Here is a 13,269-nt window from a genome sequence, read left to right as displayed (position 1 = left end):
CTGCCGAGCGCGGCGGGGCCGGCGCTGCCACCCCCGTCCCGGTGCCACGTCCCGGCGGGGCCCCGCGGGTGCCCGGAGCGGAGCCGCCCCCGCCGTTTGAAGTGCGGGGCGGAGGGGAGGGGAGGGCAGCGCAGGGGCGGAGGGAGCGGAGCCGCCGGCAGCGGGGGCGGAGGGACGGGGCGCACCCGCCCCAGCGGCCCCACAGCCACCCTGCGCCTCCCGGCCGGCGGCAGCTCCCTGCGCCGCCGCCCCGGCGCCCCGAGCCGGCCGCCGCCTCTCCCCTCCGGCATGTTTTAAGCCCGGCCCTGCCCGCTCCCCTTCGGGCTTCCCTACCCGCCGCCGTCGGGTCCCGTCCCGTTCCCCCCGCTCCGGTCCGTGCGCATCCCCCTCGGAGGGCCGGCGGCTGGGGGGGCGCGGGGGCGGTGGGCGCCCGCGGGGGGCGAGGGCAGAAAAGCCCCTCTCGGCACCATGGCGTCCAGCTATGCCCACGCCATGGAGAGGCAGGCCCTGCTGCCCGCCCGCCTCGACGGCCCCGCCGGCCTGGACAATTTACAAGCCAAGAAGAACTTCTCCGTGAGTCACCTGCTGGACCTGGAGGAGGCGGGCGACATGGTGGCCGCCCAGGCGGAGGAGGGCGGCGGCGAGCCCGGCCGGAGCTTGTTGGAGTCCCCCGGGCTGACCAGCGGCAGCGACACCCCGCAGCAGGACAGTAAGTGCGGGGTCATCCCCCCTTTCCATCTCCCCCCTGGGCGAGGGGCCGGGGGAGCCGCGGCCGCCGGTGACGGTCCCGGTCCCGAGGGGGCTCCCGTGGGGAAGCGGCCGGAGGAGCCGCCGGCCGGTGCCTGGACCGGTTCCTCCCGCTCCCCGAGTCGCCTTCCCAGGCGTGCAGAGAGCCCTCGGCGGGGCCGGCACCGGTCGGCTGCAAAACCGCTTGTTTTCCCCCAGCCGCGTCCCGGGAAAGGGGCTATGTGCCCTTCGCCGCCGCGCCGCGCTCGTCGTGTCCTGTGCCGCGGCTCCCGCGCCCTCGGGAACTGGAGAACATCGCGGGGAGTCGAGGCGGGCGGGATCGGACTCTCGGGCGCAGCCCCCTCGCCCGTTCCTTGCCGAGGTAGTCTGAGAACGGGGCTTGGCTGGACGGGACGAGGCACACTGGGCGGCTGAGCCGCCCTCCATCCATCCAGCCGTATATCCCATCCATCCGCCCGGCCCGTCGGAGCGCATACCGGCGCCGTGGTTTGCGGGACACCGGGAAGCTGCTTGGGGATTTGGATGGAGTCCCAACGATTGTCCGACACCCTGCCCGGAGCATCGCGGCTCGCAAACAGCCCGAGGGTGCGTGAGGGGCTCCAGAGTTGAGCCGCCAATTGCCTCCCCGCCAAGCTCCGGTTCTCCCTGATCCAGGCCCGGCGGGCAGGGCAGGACAGAGTAGCCGACCTGCCTCTGAACTGCTCTTCCCGGGTCCGAGCTTGGGAACTCAAGTACCCGTGAACCGGCAGCCCAGCGGCTGCGGGGCAGCGGGATGGGCTCAGGCTTGCGCGGCATTTTCCAAGCGCCGCGCGTTTTCCAATGGCAGCGCTGTCAGAAAGGGAGAAGGGGTTGTGCAGGGCCGGTAACTCCCCTTACTCTCCCTCTGCTTTCTGTTAAAAAAGATTGCATCCTCGGCCGCGGGGACTGGCCGCGTTTTCGGTGCGGGTGCGGGCCGGCTGTGGCCGCTCCGCCGGGACTCCCGTGCGCTGCGCAGGGGCCGCGGCTCGGACACGGTCTGGCTTCCGAGGAATCCCCATCCCGGGCCAGGGGCTGCCCCGCGGCTCCGAGAGAAAAATGGGAAAAAAAATTCCTACAAAACGAAACGAAAATCGAAAGAAAATGCCAATCGCAATTTTCGTTCGCTTTTCGTTTTCATAATTTTTTTTGGTTTTGTTTTTTTTTTTCGCTGGGAGCCGCCTCAGACCCTGTTTTCCCCGCGGATCCGACGTGGGTTTCCCGGTATCCCGAAGGAAACCAGACAGTGGAGGCGGAGAGCTTTCCAAATAGCAGCCGCTCCTTGCAGCAGCGCCCGTGGGATCCCCGAGCTCGTCCCGGACGGAGCCGTTCCCAGCGGGAGCATCCTCCCGGAGCGGGAGCGCGGTCGGGAAGGGAGCGAGCGAGGGGTGCGCGGCTGCCGGAGCGGCTCCTGTCTCCCCGAGAGCCGGACCGACCACTGCTGGAGCATGGCTTTAAAAAATTTCCCTTCCAAGAACCCGGTAAATTGCAATTTCTGGCTCTGAAGGTATGTATTTTACTGGGGAAGGCAGTGACTGCGGCTCATCCCAGTTCAGCCTCCTGAACTGCAGGACAGTCCCCAAGATATTAACCAACAAGTTATGTAGACAGCTTTTTCTTCCATTTCCTCATCCAGTTTCGTTTATCATATTTTATTTGGATTTATTCCGGATTTACTCCAAATTAGTCCTGGTATTACCCCTTGCCTACTGCTGAGCTTTATGGAGCCAGCTTGGTCAGTATGGAAAAGAGCAGCTGTGTTTCTCCAATACCCAACTTGCACTTAGAGCACGTAAAGAACGAAAAAAAAAAACAAAACAAAAAAACACCAAAACAAAAAAACAACCCAAGGGCTTGTTTTCTAACTAGCATTGCCAAGTGGGGACCAAACTACAGCTTCAAATAATTTAGAAGTTCTCTGAATGCTGTAGAAGTTTTAATGCTGTTGTGGTGAGTTAGAAAGTTTTGAAAGTGTTCTAAAGTAAGCAACTAAAAGAAAAAAAAAAAAAGAATGGGATAAATTCTACCAGGTTTGTTGGGCAGAGCTGTCATCTGGGCTTTTTGGCTCTCTCACTGATGTGTTTAGCACATCCCGAGAGTGTCTGTGCCTCAGTTTCCCCACCTATTGCATCTGTTCTGTGAAGTATTTTACAATCCCCCAAAAGGACTGTGCCAGAGCTAGGAAGTGCAACAGGGATATGAGCTTTTCTCAGTGAAAAATGAGAGCTGGTTCAGTGGAAAAGCTAACACAGGGCTCGGTTATTCTCCGTGTTTCTAAAGGAGAGAAGGTAAAAACGTTTGGAGAAATTGTGGAATGTCTCAAGAATACTAGAAATGTTCTTTCAGCCTGGAGGGGAAATCAGCTGGTCTGCCACTGATTTCTGTCCCAAACTGAAGTGAAAAGCTAAATTATTGGTGCTGGTTTTGTATTCAAAAATTAAGGGAAGAAGTTTGAGGCAGAAATGACAGAAGTTTTTATTTGGGCATTTGAGATCGAAGGAAATATTTCGCCGCTATTTTGTTCAAAAGAGGCTTGGGAGAAAACCTTTCTCCTACTAAAAAGAGAAAACCAGTGTTCGTGTGAGAACCTCTGCTTGTGATATTTAGAGGGAGAACTGTCAACGCGCTATGGAGCTGAGTTTTCAGTGGTGCTGTGAAGCTGTCACTCTTACTGACTTCAGTTCAACGTGGAGCTCTGAAAACCTTACCCTAAAAGCTGATACAATTCACAGCAAACCTCCCCACCTCTGCTGCTTAGCTGGGAGGACTTTGCAATCCGGGTTCCAACTTGTCACAAAACCACCTGTTAAGATACAGCCAACTCTTCCTTTGGTAGCAGGGCTTTCGCTAACTCCAACTAAAATTGGGATGAAAATGCAAGTCCCAGCTCAGCTGAGGGGATTCCCGGAGCTTCCCAGCAAAGGCAATCAACTCTTATTGCTCCTGAGCCCTTTGAGGGTGGCAGAAACCTGTCAGTGGCCTGTGGGTTCCTGGAGCTTGTGTCTCTGAGCAGGGTTAATTCACCAGTTGCTCTTTTTTTTAAAAGATGGCATTTTTGATCTGTGCTTTTTTTTGGTTGGTTGGTTTGAGTCTTGCTGGTGATGGCTCTTAAAATGATGTGGAGAAAGCGTGACCACTAAAAGAAAAATTGTGATGCTGGAGCGAAAAAGCCCCGCTTTGGTCCAGTACGTGCTTGAGTTCTGCATGTTGGAGTTATGACTGTCCTTTAATTTCTCTTCGGTATTAAAGCGATGGCAGTCTGGGGGCTGGCAGATCACATTTAAAGCTGGGGCACAGGCTGCCTGAGTCTCCCCATGACTACTTCTGTCTCAGCAGGCATCATGACCCCGCTGCTTCCCAAGGAAGCAGGAACCCTGCCGGACAGCTGGGAAAAGGTGAGTTTCCCCGCTCAGGCTGGGTCAAGCAGAGCATCTGTGTGGCTTTAAGCCCTGCTCTTCTCTGGCAGCAGGTTGAGAGCACAAGGAAGGGCCTTTTCAGCTGGCACGCTGTTTGGTGAGGGGGCAAATGTTGCAGAGATCAGAAGTAGACATTATTTCAAGCAAGGAGGTGACAGAGTCGGGGAGGGCTGAGGATGGCTCCTCACGGCAGCAGTGCATGGAGGCAGCGCCCAGCTCGGGAGCTGCAAGACACAGAGAGTGGAAGAAAGGATGAGCTGGGGCAGAAATCTCCCCATTGAGGGAGGCTTACACCCTCTGACTCTGATGGTATTGGCCATGTGAAACAGGATCCGGAGCTGAAGGACCTCTGCTCCCACATGGCTGTTTGTTTTGCTTTAATTGCCTCGTTTTAATCAGAACAAGTGAGGTTGCTGCAGGAAAGAAAGAGTGTGTGTAAATATAGAATTGTTTCTCTTTTTCTTTTTTTTTTCTCTTTTTTTTTTGCTGATCCTGAGGTCGTCTGTGCATCCTGTGCCTCCCCAACCTTCACCAAAAAATATGCCTTCGTAAAATGAGGTGGAAAAGCTCTGCCACCGCTTTGAAATGTGAAGGAAAAGTTATTCCTTGGATTGCTGAGTTCCAGAGGATGAACGTGAGAGGCAGCACCTGGGACAACTGCAGGGTTTTCTTCGCTTTATCTCAAAGTACTAAGTGGCTCTTTTGTTAGTTAATCGCGACCCTTATTCCCAGAAGATACTGCGACTGTACACCGGGATGTACAAAGAATAGAAAGAGGAGGGAGAAATGTGGGGTACATGGGTTCAACCTGTAGGAGCTGTTTTCTTTCTGCCTTGTCCCGCAAGGCTGATGGGCGAAGGGAGAGTCTGCAGGCACCAAGTGGCTGCTGGTGCCCGCAGATTGCACCCGGGTGAGCCGGGGAAACCAGACGGTTCTCAATCCCCACGGACAGTGGGGAGCAGCCTCGCAGGATGCTGCCATGAAAGACTTTCTAGAGTTCTCCTCTCCCAGAAACGGATGGGGGAAAAGTGAGGATCAGATCAATATTACTTTTAAGATGCTTGTTTATGTTGTCTGCATGAAAAACACAACAGCTTTTTCTTGCCAGGGTAGTCTTTACGCGTGCCAGTTGTACTGCCCATATCCTGGGGGCTTTGAGGAGTGTTCACTTAAGTAACAGGCAGCTAAGGCCAAGCAGTCATTAGAAGTTTGATTAATTTCTTTCCTGTCGTGTACTTTGGGCATCTCTCTGTAATTTCGGTCTCAGGATGGCTGGTGCATGGTTATTTCAATAAGTGTCAGGGCGTCAGATATTTGTCTTACGTCCCTGAATCCTACAGCTTGAGACGGGAAAACGTTTCGTGGTTTTCACATAAATTTCTGCAGCTTCTGGGTGAAGACAGGAGGTGGAAATGTGAGTGCCACATACCTGGATTCTTAAAAACAAACAAAAAAGACACAAAAAAGCAAACAAAAATGGTCATTGTACTGGTATTAACAAAGAAAAAGAGCCATGTGAATTTGGAAGAGGGAGCTGATTTGGTCTATGTGTGCTGGCCATGCTACTTTCCTTTTGACGGGTGAAAAGAGACTTTTATTTGTTTGGGAATTTCTCTTTTCTTTGATCATAATCAGTTTTGCTTCCTGGTTCTCATGGTCTCATAATTTGCTGATGGTATTTGTGTTTTCAATCCATCCACACAGAGCTTCCAACTTTTTAATTTGAAAAAGATTTTGCTGAAGGTTCTTACTTTCCCTCTTTCCCCCCTTAATGTAATGAAAACATTTCCATGAAAATTAGATTTTGAAATCTCTCATAAAACTTAAAGGTTTGGTCTAAACTGCTAGAACGCTTTTAATGAACATCAGCTTTCTGTCATCTGCACCGAGTTTCCAGTGCTAGCCGGTCTATTTTCCATCTTTTTGATGATGTAGAAAGCGGTGATTGCATGGGAAAATATTATCTCAAGGTTAATTTGTGCAGGCCTTACTCACACGAGTCATTGCATGCGACTCAATGGGCCGTTTATGTGTGTGCCAATTGATGAGTATTAGCGTTTAAAGACTTGACCAGCAGCCTTGAGTCATGCAAAAATCTGAGGTTTTTTTCGGCTGGTGGAATAATTTTGCTCCGGCACGAAACGCTTTCGCTGTCGGCAGTCAGGGGCATCATCCTTCTACCCCTTGGTAGAGGTGCAACACACACCAAAATCTGTGCTGTGAGGAAGCCTGGGAGGAGAGAGCAAGAGCACGGACAGAGTATAAAGCAGGAGGGACCGGGAGAGTTCGGTGTTTGACAAGGCAGGCACAGAATTACAGGATCATAATTCCTTCAAGGATATATTTTATTTTTTCCCCCCTGGTAACTGGGTTCACTCCCATGGTTTTTGACATCACTAGAATGACTTGATGGGATTATAGGTGTTTATTCCTGGTTGCAAGTTGTTTATGATATATTTAATCGTTTTTGAAACCCATATTAAGTAGCCCTGAGGGAGCTGTGTTCCTGCTGGGCCTCTGTTGCATAATGAAGTACATCATGGATATTTACCAAGTGTCACAGTATTCCAGACTTGGGCCTCTGTTTCTGGGGAAGATGAATCACTGCACTGCTGGTTCCCCACCCTACTCGCCTTTCCTAAAGGAGGCTTGGATTTTGGGGTGGATTATGGAGATTTGAAGCAAGAATCATTGCAGTCTGTCTGGAGGAGCTGTTGGCCAAGGCTCTGATGTGCCTTTCTGTTTGAACTGTCCTTGAAGCTTTATGCACGGGGCACAGAAAGGTTTCAACTTGTGCTTGGGTGGTGGAGCAGGTTTCTGCTCAGGTTCCCCCAAGAAAAACCTGTTGTATGGTCGCCTCACATGGGAAATGTCTTCAGAACCCACTGACTGCTCTGGTGGGAGAGCAGACAGCTCAAAGTGGCAGTGAAATCAAGCGGGTTTCTTGCAGGTTGGTGGGGTGTGGAGAAGGATGGTAGCAGTGCCTACTCCTGAGGGGAAGATGCAGGATAAATTCAACTTCTTACTGGCCACTAGAGAGTCTCCACAGAGGCTGTTTTGTAGAATCTGTCAGTGGAAGCTCACACACGTGTAGACACCAGCCCTATGGCACGGGCATGGAGGGATTTGTCCTTTGTCACCCTGTGCCGTGACTGCAGCAGTCCTACAGCCAGAGGGCCAAGGGTCCCCCAGGGCAGTCCTTACTCTTACATTGCTGGCCCTACTCACTTCTGTCATTCCTGCACTGACCTGTAAATGTGTGATGTGTACCTGACCTGTTCTTTCCTTTCCTACTCTCTTTCTGCTGGACCTGGCTGGTCTCTGCTGTGGAGCCCTGGAAGATGCTGTGAGGTGGGAATGGGAGCTCAGCAGAGCTGTGCTGTTTGTCTGCTGGGACTGTGGAGGCATAATTGAATTTAAAGAGAAGTTTCTTTCAAATGAGAATGTCTGGAGGACGCTGGTTGGGAAGGGAAGGGAGCAGTGGTGCCGAAGCTGAGGGCCACCTCCTGCAGTGGAAAACCTGGCATCTGCAAAGATGAGTCTACAAAGGCCAAGAGGGAAGAGAGGCCTGATGAGCAAGCCAGCGAGCATCTATTTCAGCTTACATTGCTTTCTGGGCTCCTCTCTCACCTCCAGAGGCTGAGGAAAGGTTATGCCAGTGTTTAAAGCACTATCCCAGACAGTCTGGATTTCATGCGTACCCATATGAAGTGAACATTTGCCTTGGGGTGGCAGCTCAGGACATCCTGGTGCCTTGTGTTCCTGGAAGGGAAGGTTAGAAGAGAGGTAAAGGGAGCCAGCTGTGCTCTTAACAAGTCACTACATCCTATTGCTGCAACCAGTTCATATTCCACCCAGATCTTCCCCCACTCTGGCTAGAGAAATTTTCCTATAGGAGAAACTCAGCCAGTCAGCAAGACCGCTGGGCAGGGCAAACATCCAAAGAGACGCTCAGGATCTGGCTGGGACCCTCTCCACATCTTGATGAGCTGCTTGGGCAGCAAAACTGCCTTTGCACTGAGAGCTGGAACTCATCAGGAGCCTGGGGACACAGCTTCCTACTCTGAACCCACCAGTGGGTGAACTTCTCCTGTGGCCTCCTTGTCCAAAGTAAAATCAAAGTTATCTGTGGTCCTGCACAACTGGGGCAAGATGAAATTGCCAGCAGCAGCTGCTGAGGGGGCAGGCTTGGAAAAGGACAATGGCATCCAGCTCTGAAGGGGCTGGCAGTTGCGGAGACTCTGGGATCAAAGCAAGGTGCCTGGTGGTGATGGAGCAGAGTGAGAGGCTGCAGGAGGCAGCATGCAAAGTAGCTTCCAACCCTTTCTTGTAACCAATGTAGGTGCTGGACCAGTCAAAGTTGGGTAGGTTTTGAACCCATGGGGAGCTTCAGCAGACTAAAGTTTAGTTTGCTCTTGGTTTTATTGTGTTTGTGGCTGCTGGAGGAGTGGTGGGTGAGCTGGGCTGAGCTGCAGCCATGTGTCACTGAGGCTGTGAAGATCTGCTCAGTGCTTCTGGAAATCATCCTCTTTTTTTGGAAGTGTCACTAATACAACCCACATTTGAAAGAAAAAAAAAGGCAGCTTTCAAAGAACTGTCACTTCTCCGTGTCAGCTCCGCGGAGTCAGGGCTCTGCGGGGATGGATTGGACTTTAAAAGGGAAAAGTGCCTGAGCCGTAACAGTGAAAACAGACTGTTAATGCTCTGGCCTGGTGCTGCAAAGGGCTACCCTTGCTGGTGGCTCTGCAGGCAGCTCCTGTCTCCATGAAATCTGGGCTGGCTTCCCATAAAGCTTTACAGTGCTCTCCCTACCTTGTGGCCTGAAATGCTGATAGCACTTCATGCCAGTTATCCTTCCTTGTCCTGTGCAGCATCACGTTTACCCCTGGATGGAAGGTACAGAGCAGAGGTTTGGGAATCCAGCCCAGAGTTCCTGCTTGGGGTAGATGAATTTCGTACTGACAGTGCTTGGGAAAGCTGGTGACCAGTCCGTGTCTCTTTCCTGAGTGTGTTTGTCCCTGGATTCGAGCTGGTAGCGCTGTATGTCCCGTCTTGAGTTCTTGAGCTTGTAAGAGCAAATGTATTGGTGATCTTGCAGTGAGGGAGAGAAAAAAAAGCTTTCAAGACCAGTCCAGACCCAAGCCCTGCATCCTGCTGCCATCACTCTGAATGCTGATGGGAGGCTGTCTGTTCCTGTCCAGGGATCAGGGATGGGGAGCTGAGCAGGCAGTGGGAACTCGGGTCTGGGTGTTATGCACACACACAAGGCAGCTGAGGAGGGTGTTTGTTCTGTGTGCTCCCCAGGCAGGGAGGGCCAATCTGCTTCTGGGGAACTGCAGGGCAGGCTTTGTAGGGCATGGAGTGTGTGAGTGCTGGGAATACCCTACTCAGAAAAGGCTTGCACCCAAAATCTCAGTTGAGACAGTCGGGCTTTTTTTCCTCCAAACATCACTTGAGATGGCCCAGTCTGATCACCCAGCCTGTCTTTTACTGCTCCAAAATGCCTTTGTGCCTTGGCAGCAGAGTCTTGAAGTCTTTTTTTCTGTATACCCACTGCCATACCTTGACCAGGTTCACCTCACCGTGCTTCAGTTTTCCTACCAGTGTAACTGGGTTCGATCCCGGCCCATAATTAGGAGCTTTGGAATTTCCTGGGTATGTGTGTTAGAGCTTGCCTTAAACAGTGGTTTGGAAGGATTGTCCTCCCTCTGCATCACCCCCAATAAATTACTATTTCTTCTGCTTCTACCTCCGGAATTGACCGCTTTCCATGTTAATTAACTGGAAGAGATGCCCTTCCATGAACTGGAGCAACTTCCAGCAAGTTTGTTCCTGCAGGGAACCCACCTTATATTCAGATGCACCTTAGTGCACCCCATGCCCTTGGGGAGAGCTGTGTTTGCTGTGTGAACCCATCCACGGGGTGAAACAGTTTTCAGTGGCAGATTTTTTGCATGTGGACTTGAACCTCCTGAACACCTTGGGATGCCTGGGCTCTCCACAAACCCGAAGGATACAAAGAGTAGCACGTGCTGGTCAACTGGAAGGTCCCTGGAGCGTTTGGCTGCAGGCAGTGAAATTCCCAATGGCTGCTTGGGACAGTCACACTCCTTTTTCTTGGCTATAGCCCGGTCTTGAAGGTTTGGCCAAAAAAGATTGTTACTTGCAGTTTGTTTCATTTGGAAAACTTCTGATACGTGTCATGGAAACTCGGAGAACTGCTCAGGAATAAGTGCCTGCGGCACATTGCTTGTTTTCGATTCGTTTTTCATTGTTTTTCCTTTAAAAAAAAATGTGAAAAATCAGCTAATCAGTAAAAAGAAACAATCACCTGTGATTTAGGAGAGAGATCTCTCATTGTAAATAATAAATTAGTGTCAGGAGACCAGGCAGACAGAATGGTTGATGAATATCCTGCAGGCTGAAAGTTGTTTATCAAGCCTGTTTGAAGACTTATGACTAACAAGCTCATTTACAGAGTTTGGAGTCTGTTCATGAACCGTTCTCCAGCTGGGAGGATGTGGGAATCATCAGAAAATGCATTCACAAGTTACTCGATCATTTAAAAAAACGATCAAACAAACAAAGGCTGGTTTTTGGAAGGGAACTGTAAATTCCTCTTCCCCCCACCACTGGGTTTTCCGAGGCATTCCCGTTAGGAATATGCAGGGCCCGGAGAAGAATGAAGAACCCCACGTCGCTCGCTAATGACCTATTTTGGTGCGAACCCTTCTGCTCAATGCCCTGCCAGCAGCCAAGCCCTCCAGCTGTGGCAGAGATGGTCCCTCAGGGGACAGCTCTGTGGGGATCGTGGGGGCCTGATGGGATGGATCCATCTCGTCTCCACCAGTGATTCCCAGTGGGGAAATCTGGCTTGCTGGGGGAAGGGCTGCTCTCGCTCCTCCGATGAGGTGACAGAGATCTCCCCTGCCTCACATTGCAGTGTTTTTCCACACAGTGCCCTGTAAAGGAGGGCATCACGGGATCTGCTGCTGTCAAGAGCAAAGGGGGATGAATTTGGAGAAAGGAGCCTACATTGGAGGGCTGTGGCTCTCTGCCTTTTGCAAATCTGCTTGCCTGGCCTGGGATCAAGAGTCCTGCCCAGTGCAAAACCGGGTCAAGGAAAAGTCCGGAGAAGAAAAGCATTAAGGAGAGCTCCAGCTCCAGTTCAGGAAGACAGAAGAGTTAATAGGTGCTCAGGCTCAAATATGAACTGACCTCCAAGCCCACCTATGGCTGTTGCTGCAAGGGAGATGTGAGGCAGTAGGGAAATCCTCCCAGGTCCAGAAAGGATAGGGAAACCTTGGAAGGGGTGGTGTGAGAATTTGTTGAGACCCCAAGCACAGATCTCACGGAGGCAAACGTAAAGGAATAAACAGCATAGAGTTCATCCTGCCTTGGAAATGGAGTTCTTTCCCCCAGTTTCAGTGGCAGTGTGACATTAGGGGGAATGTACCTGTTTGTTTAACCCCGAGTTTCATCTGTCCGGGCCAGCAAAGTGGTGCTGCCTCCAGTTTTCCCCCACGTTCCAGGCAGGTTGCTGTGCTGTGTTCAACTGGGGTGCCTGTGGGGTAAGAGGGATCTGTTCAGCTGAGGAAAAGCACATGGATAGGGAAGGGGTGTGATTAGCAGGAAAACTACCCCAGAAAGCTGCCCTTCATCAATCTAGGCTGGTTCATATCAGCCTTTGAGAGTCCTGTGTCTCTACCCTGGCCAGAGAGAGTCTGTGTCTGGAGGAGGTTACAGCAGGGAAGTGAAGGGGGTGCCTTGTTCTCAGAGGGTTGAATTTGGCTGGCTGGTGAATCCTGGTTTTCTTTCTGGCAGTGGTTGCCAGGCTCCCCTTTCTCTCAGCCTCTCTTGCTACACCCATGGCATTGCTCTCCAGGAATCCTCGGTAGGACTTTGCTCTCTGCTGTGCTTCCCTGGTGTCCACTCCAAGTGGGAGCACTTTTGATTTGGTGACATGTCGCTGTCCCTCTCAGGCCGTGCAGTGGCGAGAGTTGTTCCAGACACTCGTGATGGTGGATTTGAATCCCTGTTTCTGTGACTCTCTAGAAAGAAGTTATTTTCTTTCCCTCCTCCCTGCTTTAATTCATCAGAGGAAAGTAAGAACAAGAGCCAGTGGCTGGGAGCAAAAGCCAGACATGCATTCAAAGGAGGTAGAAAACATGCATTTTTTAACTGTGAGATGCTATGTAATCACTAGAAATAACTCTGAAGGAGAGCATTGGCTTCTCCATCCATGAATGCCTGGAAGCCCTTTTGGAAGAGCTGCTTTTGTCAGAATTAAACTGAATTATTGGTCTCCCTAGTGGGGTAACTGGGTGAAATGCTATGGTTGGGTCTCACACAGAAACCGGCAAACTGAAGGGCTCAGCTCTGGCCCCGGGACAGATGGATGTGCTGCAGCATTCCTGAGCAATCCAATGTCAGAGATATTCCTGCCAGGAAGTTGGATCACAGGACCAGATGGAGGACACAGATCCACTTGGTGCGAGTCTGTTTACAGGTTTGAACCAAAACACAGCAAGAAACACAAAAGGAAAGCGCTGTCCTCATCTCTGATCGTAACTCAGGCCCTTATGTGAACCAGCTGCCACACATTTATAGGACAATCCCCTCTTCCAAATCCCACTGTTAGGAATAGCAGAGATGGGAAAGCCTCTGCAGAGCTGTGAAGGGCAAACATCAGACATGGAAATAGCCCAACCTTCTCCTGTGTTTCAGGACCTCTTCTGAGTTTACTGTGGCTCTGAAGGAAACAGGCTGTTGTGTGCGACTTCTGGTGTTCCTGGCTAGGTTGAGAGTCTGTGTGAACAGTGTCTCCTGTAGTCACAACCCTGTTGGCTTTGGATAAAATGAGGAAAACAGGGAGAGCTGCAAATCTAATCAGTGGTGGGGAGGGGGATAAACATGCTCAGCACCTTCGTGGGACAGAGCGTCTCTGACTCGGGCGGGTGAGCTCCCTGGGAAGGTCAGAGGTGGCTGTGCAGGGCTGGCACCAAGGAAAGGGAGCAAAAGGGTTTGCAGGATTGGGATGATCAGAGCTGTCACTCATCTGCTTGTGTCTGCACTCCACTGCACGTTCAGT

The 13,269-nt window shown here is 51.7% G+C and overlaps 1 protein-coding gene across 1 annotated transcript in view; it reads left to right on the top strand.

Moving 5' to 3' along the window:
• Positions 1-201: 201 nt before the first annotated feature.
• Positions 202-13,269, top strand: part of PRRX1 (paired related homeobox 1) — a 40,668-nt gene continuing 27,600 nt past the window's right edge. The window contains exon 1 of the mRNA XM_050306972.1: positions 202-709. Within this exon, the coding sequence (XP_050162929.1) occupies positions 469-709 (241 nt within the window). The 5' untranslated portion in view covers positions 202-468. The remainder of the gene's footprint in view (positions 710-13,269) is intronic.

This window comes from Myiozetetes cayanensis, unplaced genomic scaffold, assembly GCF_022539395.1.
Source record: "Myiozetetes cayanensis isolate MyiCay16 unplaced genomic scaffold, myiCay2020 scf12, whole genome shotgun sequence".
Lineage (NCBI taxonomy): Eukaryota > Metazoa > Chordata > Aves > Passeriformes > Tyrannidae > Myiozetetes > Myiozetetes cayanensis.
Note: the sequence above shows the minus strand (reverse complement) of the source record. Positions and strands in the feature narration are given on the sequence as shown.